Source organism: Carassius auratus, chromosome 13, assembly GCF_003368295.1.
Source record: "Carassius auratus strain Wakin chromosome 13, ASM336829v1, whole genome shotgun sequence".
In the NCBI taxonomy this organism is placed as follows: domain Eukaryota; kingdom Metazoa; phylum Chordata; class Actinopteri; order Cypriniformes; family Cyprinidae; genus Carassius; species Carassius auratus.
Genome location: NC_039255.1, coordinates 4,467,785 through 4,488,431, shown reverse-complemented (window position 1 = coordinate 4,488,431; position 20,647 = coordinate 4,467,785). Strand labels below are relative to the sequence as shown.

The following is a 20,647-nucleotide window of genomic DNA, read 5'->3' as shown; positions in this document are numbered from 1 at the left end:
AAAACTACAAATGGTGTTTTTAAGGTGTCACTGTGAGGTCGTGAGAGAGTTCTGACTGTACTTGCCCCGGATGAGAAATGCAGAAGTGGAACCGAATAATTTAATCTTTGTTTCTCAGCTTTTCAGTCTATTTTGATAATAAGAAGTGAAACAACGCCAGAGAAAGTTTTCAGAATGCAATTTTATACTCTATATAAACTATATGCCAAAGTTGTGGACATATTGAAGTTTGCTTCCCTGTTTAGTATTGTTTTCTTCTGATTTCTAGATTTATTGGTTCTGCAAAGATCTTTCTTAAAGAATTGGCTGCTGGTCAGACCAGATCTCTTCCTTCCAAGAACATTCCTCTAATTAATGAGAAAAAAAAGGAATTTGGGGTAAATATTTTGTACAGTATGGACTAAAACCAAAATAATGACGCTGACTAACTTCAAATAATCAAGCATAACAGTTCTAAATGTATTTCTCTGCATTTACTCCTTTAGGCAACTATCAGTTTGATGATTGGCTATGAACCTCCTGCAAGTGCTGTCCCAAACCCAAACGATCAAAACACGGGAGATGCCCAGGCTGGAGAAACTGCAGGTATTTACTTCCTACATGAACTGTTGTTCTTTTTTTAACCTGTTGCCCTACAGGTCTGCAGGAAGATTTTAGGCATTTGTGTTTACATACTGTATGGAAATGTTTTATGCAAATGAGAGACAGAACATGGATCACTCACAAACAAAAAGAACACACTACCAGAGCCTGCCACATTGTCTCTGTGTACCTAAGAATATTGACGATTCATATTATAACTAAGATGGAAAACTAGGTCATTCTGTAAACAATACAACATTGAAGTCAAAATTACTGTATAAACACATGAACATATAGCCACCCACATTTACATGTCAACTCCTACATATACAGCATTCAGCTACTTGGCAAGGCTTTGTTTTGTGAAGCCAACATAAGTCATTTAAATCTAGATAAATTAAAGGTACAGTAGCAAAAACTGGAATCACAGTGCCAATACCTTTTCTGATGGTGCACTTTGTACCTCATTTAACCACAGTGTGCATATTAGTACCTTAAAAGCCATATTAGTACCTAAATGGTACAATTTTAGTTTGTTTTGAAAAGGTACCCACCCCATTTATTTGTATGTTTCTTTAAATGTATTTATGATTTTTTATTTATGTATGTATGCATATATATAGATAGATATCTGTTGGCTTTGATTCTAGCTGGTGAAGAGGAGAAGGAGCTGATAGTGATGAAGATGCAGGTTGATGTGGCTGAGCCAGGGGCACCTGGAGTTTCTCCCTCTGGACAGCCTAAAAAGATGGTTCGTACAACTCGGAAGCGACAGAAATCTTTGGCCAACAAGCCCCAAGATTTCCAGGTATGTATTCCACTTGCTAAAAATCCTATCTGAGAAAGCTGGTGAGCTTTTACAGAAGCTTTAATCTGCTGACACTGATATTTTTTACCTTAGATCCGTGTTCGAGTAATTGAGGGTCGACAGTTACCCGGCAATAACATAAAGCCAGTCGTCAAAGTAAATGTGTGCGGACAGACACACAGAACAAGGATCCGAAGAGGAAACAATCCGTTCTTTGATGAGGTATTTTGGTTTTCAATGAGCCCACCTGACTTTGTTAACAAAGAAAGCTTAATGTCTTATTATTGGTCAATAAATGTTTTTTTCTAGAGAGAAATCTGTCTTTCTCTGGACTGCTTCATGACTTTGGTCTGATTCTGCTTCACTCTGCACTGTACTGTTTTGGCTAAAAACCTCCTGGCCCACTTCTTTCCTTCTGCGCTGATATTTTCTGTCACTCTTACACTTGCCTCAGTGAGTCTAAAATCTCTTAATTTCACATACATGTTCGGTTGAGGCTACTTTAACCAAAGGTTCAGTTTCTATTAGCATTTCATGGCCTGTAAGAGTTCTGTGTTGTGAATAAAACTGAACTTAGATGATGTTTCTACAGATTTTCTTCTACAACATCAACATGCTGCCTTTCTGAGCTTTTTGATGAGAGCATCTCGATCCGGGTAAGACAAGGTCTTGAGATGCTCCTGGCACAATACAAGCTTAACAGGTAGAACGTATTATTCCTTGATTAACATTCTATCAACCAACAAATCATAAGACACTGATTGGTTGATAACAATGTTGGTCATGGATCAAACCAGAAAGAGGATCCAAGAGCATGTCCTACTTGTGGAAATCATGTTAAGTAAATAAACATTTCTTAATATAGTTTTTACAGTATATTTGCTGCTAAAAGAGTTTGTACTTTCATCTCTAGTTCATATTATGTTGTAAACCATGGTTGCAGCTTATACAGTAACGGATGTATTTCTGTTTTAAATCTAGGTGTATAATGCCTACTCCCTCAGAGCAGACAGTCTTATGGGGGAGTTTAAGGTATGCAATCCTGATGTCATTTGAAATATATTTATCATGTGTTTATGATTTGGTTCACATATATTATCTCATTGCTTTGATGTTGAGTATGTGTTCTTACAAACTCTTCAAACCTTGTTTTAACAGCTCGATGTCGGCTATGTCTATGATGAGCCTGGTATGTGACATTTTGTTTGGATCTGAACTGTTAAATTGTGCAACACAAGGAAAACTGTGTAAGGGTAAACATTTAAAACATAATCATATTAGTATGACCTTATGTCTGGGGTGTCTCTGACAGGGCATGCAATCATGAGGAAGTGGTTGCTTCTAAGTGGACCCTGATGACTCAGTCTCCGGAGCCAGAGGTTACCTGAAGGTCAGCATGTTCATAGTAGGCACTGGAGATGAGCCACCGGTAAGCTACCAATTAAACATCCACCCTGAAGTTAAAAATTTAAACTGTTTAATTCTGTGCCATAGCTTTATTGACAGCACTCCGACATATAGCGCTACTGCACCTTTCAAAACAAACTGCGATCCAGGTTTCGAGTCATGGCTCATGGTCCATTTTTTCTGTATTATCTATACTGTCCATGGTATAAAAAGGCTGGGAATATAATAGTTTGTTTTGAATGTTCAGTTGCTGAATTTGAACTACTGTAAATTTAAAATGAGGAACCAAATTGATTGTGCAAATATACTGCATGGCATTTTTTATTTAATTCTCACCATGAATTACTGTAAATATGTTTAAAAATGTTGCTATTTATATTTGGGGTAAAATAGAGCGTTCTGGAAAATTAACTGTTCTTTGTTCATCAATGTTGGTAAATTTAAATAAACATGCAAATTTAGATAAGTGCCATTTAAAAGTTATTTTATCAATATAGCCTTTTTATATTATTAATGATCTATTAATGATAAATGATAAATCTTTTTTTAAAGAATTAGTTACCCAGGTTGTCCAGAAAAACAACAACTGTGTTTTGCCGTGACTTGGTCCTGATCTCTGTGTGGTATCTATGATTAACTTGTTGATCAGGTGGAAAAGCGAGAAGCCAATGAGGAACAAGATGACATTGAAAGTAACTTGCTGCTGCCAGCTGGAGTCTCTTTACGATGGGCCACACTGAGTCTAAAAATCTACCGTGCTGAAGACATGCCACAAAGTAATCATCACAGCAACACACAGCTGCAGTTCTATACACTCCCAATTCTATTCCCATAGTCAGTAACATGCGTCTTTTGCCACTTCATTTTCAGTGGATGATGCATTTGCACAGACAGTAAAGAGCATATTCGGTGGAACAAGTGATAAGAAGAATTTGGTGGATCCTTTTCTAGAAGTCAGTTTGCTGGCAAAAAGGTGAAAACAGAAAAAAAATTATATTGTTAAAGAATAGGCCTGATTGGGAAAGAATTGCGATGACTTGCTTCATTTTGATCTTTTAAAGTTGTGTACAAAGATCGTAGAGAAGAATGCCAATCCAGAGTGGAATCAGCTGATTCACCTGCAGGTTAAGGTATGAAGACACTAACCTGGAAACTAGGTCGATAGGTTAATAAACCTGAATACATGGCAAATTCATTAAATCAAAATATCATTTCCATGTAAAATGCCTAGAATGTTTTTAGAACAGTGGTGGTTAATTCTAACACACAAAGTAAGTGAATAGCATAAAATGTCTTCAATCTTTCCTTTTAGTTCCCATCAATGTGTGAACGCATCAAGCTTACTGTATTTGACTGGTAAGTTCTTTCCATCACAGATCATTTTACAGCTCTGACATAAGATTTATTAATGTTTTGAAATAAATCTCTTATGTTCTCCAAGGCTGCATTGTGAAAGAGAGTGATTGTGAAATATTATAACCATTTCAAATTGTAGTTTTCTATTTTAATGTATTCCTGTGATGGCAAAGCTGATATTTCAGCAGTCATTATTCCAGTCTTCAGTGTCAAATGATCCTTCAGAAATAATTCTAATATGTCTATGCGGTTCTTGACTTTTGCATTTTGCAGGGATCGGCTGTCAAGGAATGATGTTATTGGGACCACTTACCTTAATCTGACAAAATAGCATCATCTGGTGGGGAAATTGAGGGTAGGGTTCTCTGTTTGTGTCTCATGAGGTGCAGGTGCGATTTACTACTATTATTACTACTACTATTGCTGCAATGTCAGCAAGAAGATTTTAATGTACAATATTAATGAAGTATCCTTGAATTTTTCAAACAAACTTTATTTTTAAATAAAACTTGAACAACAGAACCTTTGGATAAATGTTTACTGTCCAACACTATGTATCCTATCCTATGGTTTCTCCGCCAGAATCACCCTCAGAAAATGGAATGCCTCCTTCCTTTAATGGTAATTTTATTTTAATATACTTGAATATGAATAAAATAAACCTGTTTAATGTCCAGCATTTGACATGTTAACTTCAGGCAACTGCATGCGTGAGTTTGGGTTGTTCAAAACAACAGCTAGAAGTGTTTGAGAAACCTGTTTGAAAACAATCATTATTTTCACAGTCACATTTGGTGGCACTATTGGTGTAGAATTTACACACCTTTGTTAAAATTGGATTTCTAATATAATGGAATTTCAATATTTGTATGATTTTGAGGTTTCAGTAGTCTTTGGGTTGATTTACTGGTCCTCGCGAAGCATCTCTAACCAATTTTTTCTTTTTCAGTGGACTCCACAGAATCCGAGGTTGGATTTCTTCCAGCTTTTGGGCCTTGTTATGTTAACCTTTATGGAAGTCCAAGAGAATTTACTGGCCTTCCTGACCCATATGAGGATCTGAATTGTGGCAAGGTGAGTGTCGTGTAAAGAAAAATGCTGTGCTGGGGAATCGGTGAGAGCTGCAATATAAAACATAATAAATACTAGCCAAACCCAGTAACAGTCTGAGAAGGAAAACATTTCTGAATTTGAAGATAATATCATCAAGCACTGTTTGCTTTGCATAAAAGAATTAAATAAACAGTAAATTCAGCTATTTTCCATTCACACCACCAGCTGTTTGTTGCACAATCCGTGGCAGTTGTCAGAGCTGTTGATCTCGAGCTGTGTGTTACAGGGTGAAGGGGTGGCATATCGAGGGAGGGTTATGATCGAGCTTTCCACTCAACTGGATGCCAAAACTGACAAGAAAGTGGAAGACATTTCAAACGATGATACTTTGGTGGCCCAGGTAACAGCAAGATATTTCTCACACCGTTGCTTCATAAATAAATGAATTTTACACTGATTCCAAATTTCATTGCCAGAAAAGACAAGGGAATTCAGATCCCTATCATTATTATTGCAGAACAGAACTAAAAGAAAATTGTTTTATGTACTTTAACTGTGCAGAAGTACCAGCGGAGAAGGAAGTATTCCTTATGTGCCGTGTTCCACAGTTCCTGTATGCTTCAGGAACCTGGAGAACCCATTCAGTTCGAGGTCAGCATTGGAAACTACGGAAATAAACTGGACTCCACATGCAAACCTCTGGCCTCCACCACTCAGTATAGCTGTGCTGTTTTTGACGGTGAGTTTCTCGACAGATTCAAATAGACCAAACATGAGTCACTTGAGCCCTGCATTACTTGGTTCATAACTGTTTGTGTTTCTCCTAGGAAATCACTATTATTACTTGCCCTGGGCTGATTCTAAGCCTGTTGTTATCCTCACATCTTTCTGGGAGGACATAAGTCATCGTTTGGATGCAGTGAACATCATTCTCTACATTTCTGACCGACTGGTATGATTTTAATGCAGTTTCATGCCATAGAGCGAACAGATAAAGGATTCAGAGCAGTCACACATTTTGTATGCCTTTTTCTTTAGCAAGCCAACATCGTCTCTCTGAAGACGGCGCTCCTGGCTAAAGTGTCGGACTCTCGCCTAGCTGAGATTTGGCTGAAACTTATCACCCAACTCATCGATGACCTTTCCAGGTAAATCCCAGAGGCTAAATGTTCTCATCTTCCTCTGTTTTATAATTTAGGATTGATCCGGGAGCAGTGTTGAGCTCAACAACAAAATTACTAAGGAAAATGTTTGTTAACAGGATTTCTTTTTTATTATGTTAATAATAATAAAGAAGATATTAAAAAAATAGATTCATTGTAATGATAATTAAATAATTTTGATCCATACTTACATTAAATCAATTTAATCATACAGGTGATGAAAATATGACAAAAAATAGCACAGCTCAGTGTCTCTAAAATGCCAAAAAAAAAAAAAAAAAAAAAAAAAAAAAAAAAACTCTTTCATTGACTAAACCTATATGCCATTGCAGAGAAAGTATAATGGACTAAAATGAACAAATATGATGTAAAAGCATATTGGCTGAATCAAAAAATATATATAATATAATTTTTTGTCAAAAACACACACTATGACTAAAACAGCACCAAAAAAATAACATGTGAAAATGAACACTGCCTTGTGACTAACATTATTTTCTTACCATGTGATTAACTTCATTCTTGTTGCTATTAGTTACCAGCTACCAGATTTGGAGGGTAAGTCGAATCTGACAGCGCTTGATATTCAGATCAAGAATCTGCGTGACAAAACCATGGCCAGTGTCAAAGAGGCGGCCATTCGCATGAGGGAGGAGGCTGTTGATGTTAGAGCCACAATGCCTGATATAGAGGACTGGCTGGAGCGACTACAGCAGATCACAGAGGAGGTCTGGCATTGCCTCATGAGACACTAATCTTATACTACTGAGTTAGCAGAAGGGGATGTTGTATATCCAAAAGTCAAATATGCATAATCAAAATTCACGTTTGTTTAAATTCACAATACAGCCTCAGAACAGTATGCCTGATGTTATCATATGGATGCTGAGAGGAGAGAAACGTGTGGCCTACGCCCGCATCCCAGCCAATCAGGTTCTCTACTCCACCCACAGCGAGCAGGCCATCGGCAAGTACTGTGGCAGGACCCAAAGCATATTTATGCAGGTAAGAATTACCATTTTGTAAGTGAAAGTTAGAGTGGTCCGTGACTTTTTTATTATTCCAAATAAAGATTTCATGTTTAGACCTAAATCTACATATATTTATAAGAGAAGATGTTTATTTTAGGTCATTTTGCAGGTAAACCTTTCTTATGTCTAGTTTTTCACCTTTCTTAATCACTTTTTATTTTTAAATGCAAATATTCAATGTAGTCAACAAATAATATATATATATATATATATATATATATATATATATATATATATATATATATATATATATATATATATATATATATATATATATATATATATATTATTAATTTCTCATTCACTCAAACATTTAACAGCAATTATCATTAATTACTATTAAGTATGATAGTAAAGTATAATAACTTTAGAAGTTATACTGTAATTTTTAATTAAAGCAAAGACTCGATCCAATATATTCCAAAATTTGGGTAAACATGTTGTTAAAATAAATCTGTAGCTATGTATTTGACAACATTGTTGTGAATTATAGTTTAATTTGTACGTTTATAAGCCCTCGAACATACTCGTATTAGCAAGGGGGGAAAAATAATTTTTGATTAAATCATGTGTCAGTGATGTGGGCTAGCAGTTAATGCACGTGCAATACCAGTTTGTGTCTATGTTACATTTCCCAGTCCCATTCCCTCATTATTTCCTAATAAATTAATGCAATATTCCAGATTTTTTAAAAAAAGATTAAGATTCAATGTAAACTTCTTGTTTTCAGTACCCAATGGACAAAAACAAAGGTCTCAAGATCCCCGTGCAGCTGCGTGTGAACATGTGGTTGGGTCTGTCTGCACATGAGAAGAAGTTCAACAGCTTTGCAGAGGGAACATTCAGTGTGTACGCAGAGATGGTTAGTCAAAGTGGGCACTGATGTGAAACCTATCTATGTAATATTTAAGTTTGTTTTGACCTGTTTTGTGAAACTTCTCTATGACGACCCTTTCTGTTCCCCTGTGTTAGTATGAGAATCAGGCTCAGGTTTTTGGGAAGTGGGGAACCACGGGTCTAGTTGGCCGGCACAAGTTTTCGGATGTGACAGGAAAAGTAAAACTGAAGCAGGAATGTTTCTTGCCACCCAGGAGCTGGGAGTGGGAAGGAGACTGGTTCATTGACCCTGAGCGCGGGTAAGCCACATTTAATGTGATAAATGCAATATTTGATTGCATGTTTTCAATATGAATATTTCTGTTGGTATGATTAGTGTGGTTATTGAGTTACTTTTTAGCACCCACTCAGCTTAAACTATACTGCACTGCAAAAAAGTATTAATCAGTATTTTGTCTTTTTTCCAGTAAATAATATTGAAATGTTTTATACACTATATTAAATCACCTGATTATATAAATTAATAATAAAAAAAAAAATAGATTAAGTTTATTTTTCTTATCCCATTGGCCAGATTTTGTCTTGATTTAAGAATAAACCTTATTAAAGTTTGTTACATTTTTGCACAAAAAATAAACTATTTGATAACGAGGTAAGAAAAATAAATCTTAAAATTAAACATAATTCGATATTGGAAATAAAATTTTACTTCTCAAATATTTGAATGATGTTTAAATATTTTTAAACTTATTTATTGTTGTTGTTGTTGTTTTTTTTGCCCTTTTCTGTTCATTATTGAAAATGTGTGAATGTACACTCCTATTAAAAAATTTGGGTTCGTTAATTTTTTATAAATATTTTAGTAATTTTGCTTAACAAGGTTGCAGTTTTTGAAACGTTAAAATATAAAATATTATTACAATTCATAATAACTATTTCCTGTTTTAATATATTTAAAAATTTAATTATTACTGTGATTGCAATGGTGAATTTAATAATCTAATATGCTGATTTGTTGCTTAAGAAATATTTCTTGTTATTATCAGTGGTAAAAATCTGTAAAATCAGTTTTTGTGGAAACCATGATACTTTGATACCATGATACAGGATTCACTGATAAATAGTTACAGAATTTATTTGAAATAGAAATCATTTGTAACATTTGAAACATCTTTACTGTCACATTTGATAAATGTAATGCATCTTTGCTAAATCAAAGTTCATTTCTTAATTTCATTTCATTTTATTCATTTCTATTCATTTAAATTCATTAAAAAAAAGAAACTTACTGACCCCATACTTACATGCACACCATAAATAATGACTCTGTGGAATAAGTAAAGTGGTTTAAAGTGTTTTGGTTCTGTCTAGCGCACAATCAGAGGAAATTGTGGTAGTTGGCACACAACCGTAATCAGCCCTGCTGTAACATAAACATCTCTCTGCCAGACTATATCTACTCTGTGTTTTTTTTACTCTTCCTGGCCACTTACACTGACCCTGCTCCCTACCCTGTAATGATTCATGGCCTTGGCTCAGTGTTTGACTGTTTTGTGTGTGTGTTGAAATAAATGTGTCGCTAACACCCCAGCTTTGTGTTCTGTGCTCGACTCAGTCTGCTTACAGAGGCTGACGCAGGACATTCTGAATTCACAGACGAGGTCTACCAAAATGAAACTCGCTTCCCTGGTGGAGAATGGAAACCTGCCGCTGAACCTTTTACTGATGTGGTGAGAGAACAAGCACTGCAGAGTCAAGGAGAAAGAGCAACATTTAATGTCACAGAATACATAGACATTTCAGTTTTGAATTTGCATTCGGAATTTAGTATGGAAATTTAAAGCAGCTGGACTTTTCTCACTTTCAGTGGCCACAAAGAAAGTTCACATCCTCCATGCCTCAATTTTGGATCACTGGGATAGTTCCTGTTTTTAAAGGAATAATTTAACCAGAAATTAAAATTAGGATCATTTAATTATTGACTCATGTTTCAAACCCAATTCATGAATTTTCTTTCTGTGGAACAAAAAGGTGAAATTTTAGCGAAAATCATGGGCATCTTTTTAATCACAAAGCACAATAAAAGTATCTTCAGCACAAACATGTGCAATATGTTAGCTTTATATGATGAACATCTGGGTTCATGAGATAAGCAGTGATTAATTATTTTATGAATGAATCACTGATTCTTTTTAATGAATCAGTTTATCCATATCTGATTCATTCATTCATATTATGTGTGTGATTTGGTTTTCAAGTTCGATTTTTTTAGTTAATGTCCCACAGAGTGGAAGAAAATTCAGTGAGTAACAATTTATTTACATTTCCATTTTTTCTTTTTCATCACACTATACTATTAAATACTGTATGGCAGGGATACGCAACTCCGGTCCGGGAGGGCCACTATCCTGCAGAGTTTAGCTTCAGCCCTCATAAAAACTCACCTGCCTGTATCTATCTAGTATTCCTGAAAACACTGATAGCCTTGTTCAGGTGTGTTTAATTAGGGTTGGAGCTAAACTCTGCAGGACAGTGGCCCTCCAGGACCGGAGTTGCCTATCCCTGCTGTATGGGTTCAGAGGACGTTATAAAGATACTTTTGTGGTCTTTGTGTACATGAAATGCTCTTGAAATGATTTCAAATGTCACATTTGTCCATGGAAGAAAGAAAGTTATTCACATTTAGAGAAACATGAGGGTGAGGAAACAATGATAGAATTGTCATTTTTGGGTGAATGACTTCAAGTATTGAATGATGAGATTTGTTCTGTGCAGAATGGCGAGAAAGCCCAGAACCCTCAAGAGATTGAGTGTCCTCCAGGATGGATTTGGGAAGATGACTGGAATTTTGACATCAACAGGGCTGTGGATGAGAAAGGTCAGGAATTCTGACAACCATCTTTCTGCACTTTCTGTTCATCAAAGAATTCTTAAAAATGTTTTCCACAACCGTATTAGACAGCACAATTGTTTTTAACACTGATAATAATAAGAAATGTTTTCTAAACAACTTATTATTTTTCCTGAAGGATCATTTGACTCTGAAGACTGGAGTAATCCAGGAAGCATCCCTTACATGATTCCAGCTGAATCCAATATTTTAACATCTGTTTTCCCATTGTTTGTGTTGGTTGTCAGGATGGGAATACGGTGTCACCATTCCTCCTGATGATAAGCCCAGGTCGTGGGTGGCTGCTGAGAAAATGTACCACATCCATCGCAGGAAAAGACTGGTCCGACCCCGCCGGAAGACATCAGACACACCCACTATAGAGGTGAGAACTCCTCTCTACTGTTACTTTCGGATTTTTGATATGCATTTGTACAATGTTAACTTGCACTGTTGTCTTGAACTGCAACCGGCTTTCACTTCTGATTGAGTGAAAATCATTAGTCAAATATTGTCTGTAATATGCGTAATCAATTTTCTGTCAACAGAAGAAAGACATTGGCGATGGCTGGGAATACTCGTCTCTGATTGGGTGGAAGTTCCACAGGAAGGAGCGTTCCTCTGACACATTCCGCCGCAGACGCTGGAGGAGGAAAATGGCGCCAGCTGAACGTGTGGGCCCGTCGGCTATCTTTAATCTGGAAGGGGCTTTGGTTAGTCCACTGATTTTCTTAAATGAATGTCAGAATAGAAAACAACTAGTTTTGGGTAGGAGACAACCTTGGGCATATTTGTTTATTTATTTGTCTTGTAACACATGGTTAAACGGGACTAAAAGTATTATTGTTTGTTTTTGAACCATTCCTGTGGTTGTAGTTTGATGGAAAGATTATAAATGACATGACTTATTTTATTTAGAACTCCATTTTGAAGGATATTGAACTTTTTAAAAAGCCACCTCTTCCTCACTTGTTTTTATTTGCTGATAGGGAATAGATGAGGACGAGAAAGGCAGCAAAAAGGACCCGGCTAAACTCTTTGGTGCCAACACACCATCTGTGTTTTGCAGATTCGACAGTGAGTAATGTTTAAACATCCCTACTGATTAAAGAACTCCTTCTTAATTCCCTACACTGATTACATCTCTGAGACTAACGTACTCCTCCTATTCCTGACAATCTGCACAAAACTAAACCACAACAAGAACAGTTAGGGAGCCAATAGAAATCCTGAGTGAGTGGTGCTGAGTAATAGTATTATTATACAAAAGGGAAGCACCAAACACCTAGCTGTTCTGCATGGTAGAATTTCCCTGGAATCTACAGTATAATACTGTTTTAAATTCACAAGTTCATTACTTTTTTCATAATTGTGACTTTATAACAATGTGACTATACAGTATTTTTTATTCTAAACTGTATCTTGCGAACAGAGTCATTCATCTATCATCTCAGAGTCTATGCATATCAAGCCAAGAACCTTCTGCCTATGGACAAAGACAGCTTTTCTGGTGAAGAATTTGACATCTAATATGAACACAATTCACCTTACACGTGTTTTTAGTTATAAATGTTGTCTGACTGAACTTTTGTTTTTTCACAGACCCCTATGTGCATGTGTCATTCTTGCATGTCAGCAAGACTACAGAGATTGTTAAGACCAGTCTCAATCCCACATGGGACCAAACCCTTATTTTTGATGACATCGAAATCTACGGAGACCCTCAGACCATCGCTCATAACCCACCCAGTGTTGTTCTGGAAGTTTATGATAATGACCAAGTGGTATGACTCTCTGTTAATCCAAACTGGCCTTTGGGGAATCTTCAAAAAGCACCTCATGTTGATCTTGATCTTGATCCATGGATGTGTTGTAGGGGAAGGATGAGCCGATGGGCAGATGCACGTGTCCTCCAGTAGTGAACCTAAACCCTGCCACCCCATTAACACCTAGACTCCTTTGGTTTCCCATCACTTTGAAAGGACGAAATGCAGGAGAAATGCTGGTAGCAGCTGAGCTCTTGCTCAAAGATAAGGTTCTTTTTATTCTTACTTGCTGTGTGTTAATATTTTTCTCCCACTACACATCAGTGTACTATTATAGTTTTATATACTATACTATAGTTTTATTAATATTACATTTTATACATTCAGCTTTTGTTTTAATTTTAATTAGTGCTGTCATTTTTATTAGTTTTTGTTTTCTTTTAATATTACTATTGAGGTTTAGTTAAGTTTTAGTTTTAGTTTGGTTACCAGTTAGCAATTTTAGTTCTTAAATTTAAACTAAACAAAATTCAACTTGCAACTAATTGAAAAGGTTTTTACCTAATAATTTATTTAAGGTTTATTTCAATTAACAATAATGCAAGAGGACAACAGTATTACACTAAATTTTTCAGTTAAAATCAGTTCATTATTTATTCAGTGATGTCATCGTCCATCTCAGTTTAGTTCAAATAGTATTTGTACAATTAAGTCGACAATATTGCCAGAAATTAAGCATCCCTAACTAAGCAAGCCAAATGCGACAGTGGCAAGGAAGCAAAACTCCATTGGTGAAAGAAATGGAGAAAATAGTTAACTTTATAAAGTAAACCTAAACACATATGTTTTTTTTGTTATGAAAGATAATTAATAGTCTAGAATGAAATGTGTTTGATGTAAATATTTTTAGCGTGCTGTCATTTGTGCTCATATAGTTACTAATCTAAATACAGTTTGTATTACAGGATTGCTAGCAGTTTCAGATTTGCAGGGTTTAAACAGTATGTTTTGTGAAAATGTAGCTATATCACCACTACCAGGGAAACATGCAACTAGAGAATTGCAGTTTTACCCAATGGCCTATCTGTTGTCACCAATAGCGTGTCTCTTAACCACATCACCATTATCATTTGCTTATCCACTATGCTATTCATTGTTGACCTCAGGCAAATGACGTTAACCTTCCCCTGGTGCCTCCTCGGAGAAGTACAAATCTGTACATGGTTCCGCAGGGGATCAGGCCTGTTGTGCAGCTCACCGCGGTTGAGGTAATGCAGTCATCCTTACCAATAATGTGCTGAAACCAAACTAAATTACTGCCAGTGTCTCATACTGTGTGTTTTGACAGATTCTTGCCTGGGGTTTAAGGAACATGAAGGCATATCAACTTGCTGCAGTGTCTTCCCCCAGCCTTATAATTGAATGTGGAGGGCAGACTCTTCAGACTGCCATCATCAAAAACATCAAGAAAAATCCCAACTTCCCTGGATCTGTCCTGTTCCTCAAAGTGGTACAGCACATTTTGCTGCTTAGACAAGCACCACTACAATCTTGTTTTTAAAAGACCATGATTTGTATATTAAATCAGCCCTTCTTCCAGATTAAAGGATGTTTTAATCCTAATACTGTGCATAACGTAAAAACTCTCTCTCTCTCTCTCTCTGTCTCTCTCTCTCTCTCTCACACACACACACACACACATACAAAGTAATTGTGTTTGTAAGTGAAGCTTTGTTGGTTTTGAACAAGCAGATCCTGACAGTCTCTCTTACTTCCTCTGTCTCACACACACTCTTTCTGTCTTTTTCTTCAGCTTCTCCCTAAAGATGAGATGTACACTCCTCCCATTGTGCTCAAAGTTATTGACCACAGACCCTTTGGTCGGAAACCAGTTGTTGGACAGTGTACTATAAACTCCCTTGAGGAGTTCAGATGTGATCCTTACATATCCACCACCGAGGTGGCAATGTCTGCAAAGGGTAACATTGTATTTCAATATATTTTGAATGAATATATTATATATTAGTCCATAGATACATATATAATTCCATATACACACATTTAATTATCTCATGTATAATTTATGTGTCTCAGTGGCCATGATGTCTGCAGCTCCCAGAGATGTTGTCATTGATATGGGGGACAGAATGCCCAGTCCTTCTAAACAGGTACAGTAAACAAATCTGAGTTATTTCATATATTTGCAACCATTATGGTAATTAGTTTACTTCTTTGTTACTCATTTGTGGTTTACCCACTTTCCAGTAGAAATTAAAATAAATAGCCTTTTCCGTCATTATATAACACTCCGGAAACTATGCTATTATGGCACAAATAGCTGCGGACAGATTGTTACAGCATCTTAGAGCCAAACTCACTTCTGTTATACCACAACCTATTGTAGGAAGAGGATACAGTGGACTGGTGGAGCAAATTCTATGCCTCCATTAACGAGCACGAAAAGTGCGGCCCTTATCTCCAGAAAGGATATGAGACCTTAACAGTGAGTTTACTTGCCTGATCTTACCATCCTGTTTGGATATTTGCATCCTTCTTATGTTTCAAAGCAGAGAAGTTATTGCCATTGTTATGTAATTGAACAGTGTTAAAATGTTTCTGTGTCAGGTTTATAACACAGAGCTTGAGGCGGTCCCAGAATTCAGAGGGCTGACAGACTTCTGCACTACATTCAAGTTACAGAGGGGCAAAACCGAGGATGAAGAGGAAGACCCATCTGTAGTGGGAGAGTTCAAGGCAAGTCTGTGCCAGTCAGATATGCACTGAACTTCCTTTGCTTCTGAATTGAGAGGCTTTTTTTTTTTTATAAGGGGTGGTAGTTTCCTTTTCATTAGATATCTAGGTTGCTAACACAAAGGCTGCTGGTTCAGTCCAAGTTCAGTACAAACCCACCTTATGACTATTGTGACCTTATGTTCGGCATTTAATCTCAGGATGTTGAGAAAGAACTTTTCCCCTACATGGCTAAAGTATTATGTAATAATGAAAACATTTTGAGAGCATTTGCTACAAGGTAAGTTTATATTTACATAGAGGGGATTCTGGGCAACTCTAAACACGGAGAAAAGTTTCAGAGAGAATTTGCACACACACAAAAAAGGCAACAAAAAGAGTATAGGTTATATTAGACTGCCATCTAGTGGTCAACATCTAACAGAGCACATTTTACTTGAAATGTTATGACTATATTCACAGGGGTCCTTTCGAGTGTATCCCTTGTCAGATGACCCAAATGTCTCAGACCCGCCACGACAGTTTAGGGAGCTTCCTGAGAGCTGTCCTCAGGAATGCCTGGTCAGAATCCACATCATACGCTGCCTTGACCTGCAGCCAAAAGACAACAATGGCATGGTGAGTATATAGTCAGTTCACAAGTAAAACAATAAAAGACTTTAATGGGTACACAAAGCATCACATTTGACATTTTTGACATGTAACATGTTCATATACTATCTTTTTGAAGTGTGATCCCTACATAAAGCTTTATCTGGGGAAGAAAATGATTGATGACAGAGATCACTACAAACCAAACACTCTAAATCCAGAATTTGGAAGGTGAGAATGTGAATATCGATGCATTTACATAGAGATATTTGTGTGCTTCTAATTTTACTGCTGAGATTTTTAAAAACTATTTTACATTTTCTTCACAGAGTGTTTGAACTGAGCTGCTACATTCCACAAGACAAGGACTTGAAGATTTCCATCTATGATTTTGACCTGCTTAGCTCTGATGAGAAGGTTGGAGAAACAGTCATAGACCTTGAGAATAGACTTCTTTCTCGCTTTGGCTCACATTGTGGAATCCCAAAATCTTACTGTGTGTAAGTGTTTATCTCACCAGTGGCCACTGTTTCACATAAAGTTTTATCATGTCATTGCCTGCTACAAGACATTTACATAGACTTGATATTGTAATATTTTAAATATGTTTGAAAAAGATCTGGTGTGAACCAGTGGAGGGACCAGCTCAAACCATCTCAGATCCTACAGAATCTAGCCAGGATGAGAGGAATTCCTGCTCCTCAAATTGCAGATGACGGAAGTTTCCTGTCGTTTGGAGGACGAGAGTACAGGCTAGATGAACTAGGTATGCTTATTTAAACTATTAGACTTTGTTTTGATCTCAACATCACAACTACTGTTCAAGTTTTTGGTGTCAGTAGGTTCTTTTTTAATGTTTTTGTTTAATAAACTATATAAACTACTTTGAACAGTAATTTATATAACTTTCATTTAGAAGGGATGCATTCAATTCATCAAAAGTGACAGCAAATTCATTTATAATGTCACAAAAGATTTCTATTTCAAAATATTCTCAAAGAGATTTTAAATAATGCTTTTCTTTTGTACTTTCTATTCATCATATAATCATCCAATAATGTATCATGGTTTCCAAAAAATATAAAGCAGCAAAACTGTTTTCAATGTTGATACTAAGAAGTAATGTTTATAATGATTTCTGAAAGATCATGTGACGTCATCAGCTTTGCCATCACAGACATTTTTTTTTACATTTATTAAAAGAAAAAAAACAGCTATTTTAAATTGAATTCTTATTTCACAATATGACTGTTTTTGCAGTATTTTTGATCAAATAAATGCACTTTGTAAGCATAAGAGCCTTTTCAACCCCAGACTTTTGAAAGGTAGTTTGAATATGAACTTAATAACCCCTTATGTAGTGAAGACAGGTACAATTTGTTGTTACTATAGTTTTACCTGATTCAACACAAGTGTACTTGATGTATGTTGCGTTTATACTCTGATGTGGAACTTGCAGCAACATGTATTGCTAAACAAGCATTTTATTATACAGTAAATAAGCAATGACAAAACAAATGGATATTACTTTCCTCATAGAGGCCAATAAAACCATCCATCAACATCTGGGTCCACCCAAGGAGCGAATCTGCTTGCATGTGTTGAGGAGGCAAGGCCTTGTCCCAGAGCATGTGGAGACCAGGACCCTGTACAGCACCTACCAGCCCACTCTCTCTCAGGTCAGTCCCCACATCCTCAGCTTTTCTAATACATACTCAAAAACCTTGCAGTGATTTAATCCAGAAGTACTCTCTGTGTCACTCATGATCATTTTACCTTTGCAGGGCAAAATCCAGATGTGGGTTGAAATATTCCCCAAAAGCCTCGGTATTCCTGGACCCCTTTGTGACATCACTCCTCGGAAACCCAAAAAGTACCATCTAATTTTCCTCACAACTGTAAAAACTACTTATAAGTGTGACTGATGTTGTAATGTGTCCCTTTACATTGAAGGTATTTGCTGCGAATCATCGTTTGGAATACAACCGAAGTCATCCTGGATGAAACCAGCATCACAGGAGAAAACATGAGTGATATCTATGTGAAAGGGTAATATGTTGATTATAATATTAATATAGTACTAGTATTCAAAAGTTCAGGATCAGTAAGTATTTTTGAAAGAAATTAATATACATTAAATTTATCAAAAGTGTCAGTATTTCTATGAATCCTGAAAAAGTGTATCAGGGTTTCCACAAAAATATTAATCAGCACAATTGTTTACAATATCAATAATATGAAATATTTTTTGAACACCAAAACAGCCTATTAGAATGATTTTTGAAGAATGGCGAGACACTGACTAAAGACTGGAGTCATGAATGAAAATTCAGTTTGCCATTACAGGAATAAATAACATTTTCAAATATATTAAAATACATCAAATGTATTATAATAAATGTATTGAAATTGTACTGTTTCAGTATTCCACAATATTACAGTTTTTACTGTATTTTTTTATCAAATAAATGCAGCACTGGTGAGCATAAAATACTATTTTCAAAAACACTGAAAAATAAAAATTATACTGACCCCAAACTTACAGTATATGTATTTATTTATATTATTTATTTATATTTATATTATATATTATGTCTTTATAGCTGGATGCCAGGTATGGAAGAGGACAAGCAGAAAACTGATGTCCATTACAGATCTCTAGATGGAGATGGAAATTTTAACTGGAGATTTGTCTTTGGCTTTGATTATTTGCCAGCAGAACAGTTGTGTCTTGTGTCTAGAAAGGTAAGTGCTTTGGAAAAGTGTAAATAAATGTTGTATGAAGTGTTTTCATTCATCGATAGTCACAACAAACTATATGTTCTCATTTCCAGGAACACTTCTGGAATCTAGACAAAACTGAGTTCAGGACCCCTCCTAAACTGATCATTCAGATCTGGGACAATGACAAATTCTCCTTGGATGATTACTTAGGTGAATTCTCTTCGAATAAACATTTATACCCATTAGATGTTTAAGCCTTATTTTTTTTCATTGCAATTTTCATGGTTTTGGGAAATGGCTTTTGGCAACAGGTACGGTGGAGTTGGATCTGCTTCACCTCATCCCTCCAGCTAAAACCCCTGAAAAGTGCTCTCTAAGCATGCTAAACCAAACAGGCAAAAACCTCACACCTTCATCACTCTTCTCCCAGAAGTCCGTGAGGGGCTGGTGGCCTTGTGCCATGGAGGAAGATGGCAAAAAAATCCTGGCTGTGAGTGTAGCTTGCAAGCACAAAATAAGATACATGACGCATACTGCATATGTACAGCACAAATGGTAAAGACCGTTCTCTTTGTGGCATTAGGGCAAAGTGGAGATGACGCTGGAAGTGGTGGAAGAGAAGGAGGCAGAAGAGAGACCAGCTGGGAAAGGAAGAGATGAACCCAACATGAACCCTAAACTAGATCTTCCAAAGTATGAGAATATCAGTGTTTGGCCATTCAGAATCATGTTTGATTGGATAATGTGAATAATACTGTATGTTGTACTATGTTCAAATAGCCGTCCAGATACATCCTTCCTTTGGTTCACAAATCCATGCAAGACCATGAAGTTTATAATATGGCGCAGATACAAATGGCTCTTCATTGGTCTCATTATTCTCATACTGGTCATCCTGTTTGTTGGAATCCTCTTGTATTCCTTCCCTGTGAGTCTTTTTCAAACATTATTAGTAAATAATAATATTGTTATAAGCAAAGTAACTGTAAGAATCACTAAATCATGTGATTTTTCTAAATTTGCTTTTTTATTCTTACAGAACTACATTTCCATGAAAATCGTGAAGCCATATTAATTGGACAATTTCAAGATATTGGCGCAGCGACTTCTACTGGGACACAGTCAATAGACAACCAGCATAAATGTTTTTTTTTTTTTTTTTTTTTATGTATTTTCCTCTGTTTTTCCCCTACAGAAATACTTGAATGTATAACCTAATCCAAGTGCTTTTTTTTTTCTTTGTAGTCAACACTGGTTAGGCAGATAACATAACAATGCTGCTAGAAGTTGCAATATATTTGTTTTATTTCCAATCCCTGACTATGTTTATTTTCTTTTGTTATGTTGCAGTTTTTCATTCAGGCATAAAAGTTACCATTTACAACCCGATTTTAAGTATGCAATTTTTAAGTAACTAAAATCAGATGCATCTGTTCCTTTGTTGTTCATTATGCATTTAACAAATATTTCTTGTATACTATTATCATGAGTAAATACATTGATAATATACAATTCAGTTTCCATTAACAGGATCCCAAATCTTATTTTCTTTTTCAATAAATCATGTGTAGAAAATGCCGATTGTCAACATCATGTGTACAAACTAACTTTAGCAAAAGTGCTAAATGAGCTTTCAGATTTAGGTGCACTAGCCACTTTTCTTGCTAGGTTAACTGTACGTTGCGTAG

The 20,647-nt window shown here is 36.0% G+C and overlaps 1 protein-coding gene across 1 annotated transcript in view; it reads left to right on the top strand.

The window, feature by feature from the left end:
- Positions 1–20,538, top strand: part of LOC113113224 (myoferlin-like) — a 20,846-nt gene extending 308 nt beyond the window's left edge. The window contains 54 exon segments of the mRNA XM_026279389.1: positions 246–377; positions 486–585; positions 1,233–1,390; positions 1,484–1,612; positions 1,983–2,012; positions 2,014–2,046; positions 2,372–2,422; positions 2,549–2,579; positions 2,703–2,737; positions 2,739–2,819; positions 3,447–3,573; positions 3,668–3,751; positions 3,754–3,770; positions 3,859–3,927; positions 4,110–4,153; positions 4,427–4,479; positions 4,482–4,508; positions 4,736–4,774; positions 5,103–5,227; positions 5,493–5,606; positions 5,768–5,945; positions 6,034–6,158; positions 6,245–6,354; positions 6,905–7,097; positions 7,219–7,374; positions 8,131–8,262; positions 8,373–8,536; positions 9,853–9,967; positions 11,013–11,115; positions 11,376–11,512; positions 11,676–11,840; positions 12,117–12,204; positions 12,560–12,637; positions 12,730–12,911; positions 13,004–13,162; positions 14,060–14,161; positions 14,242–14,403; positions 14,707–14,872; positions 14,988–15,061; positions 15,298–15,396; positions 15,519–15,647; positions 16,107–16,262; positions 16,375–16,466; positions 16,565–16,735; positions 16,853–17,001; positions 17,775–17,914; positions 18,020–18,108; positions 18,189–18,284; positions 18,839–18,980; positions 19,070–19,169; positions 19,271–19,449; positions 19,543–19,652; positions 19,740–19,887; positions 19,999–20,538. Of these exon segments, the coding sequence (XP_026135174.1) occupies positions 246–377; positions 486–585; positions 1,233–1,390; positions 1,484–1,612; positions 1,983–2,012; positions 2,014–2,046; positions 2,372–2,422; positions 2,549–2,579; positions 2,703–2,737; positions 2,739–2,819; positions 3,447–3,573; positions 3,668–3,751; positions 3,754–3,770; positions 3,859–3,927; positions 4,110–4,153; positions 4,427–4,479; positions 4,482–4,508; positions 4,736–4,774; positions 5,103–5,227; positions 5,493–5,606; positions 5,768–5,945; positions 6,034–6,158; positions 6,245–6,354; positions 6,905–7,097; positions 7,219–7,374; positions 8,131–8,262; positions 8,373–8,536; positions 9,853–9,967; positions 11,013–11,115; positions 11,376–11,512; positions 11,676–11,840; positions 12,117–12,204; positions 12,560–12,637; positions 12,730–12,911; positions 13,004–13,162; positions 14,060–14,161; positions 14,242–14,403; positions 14,707–14,872; positions 14,988–15,061; positions 15,298–15,396; positions 15,519–15,647; positions 16,107–16,262; positions 16,375–16,466; positions 16,565–16,735; positions 16,853–17,001; positions 17,775–17,914; positions 18,020–18,108; positions 18,189–18,284; positions 18,839–18,980; positions 19,070–19,169; positions 19,271–19,449; positions 19,543–19,652; positions 19,740–19,887; positions 19,999–20,034 (5,904 nt within the window). The 3' untranslated portion in view covers positions 20,035–20,538.
- The last annotated feature ends 109 nt before the right edge of the window (positions 20,539–20,647 follow it).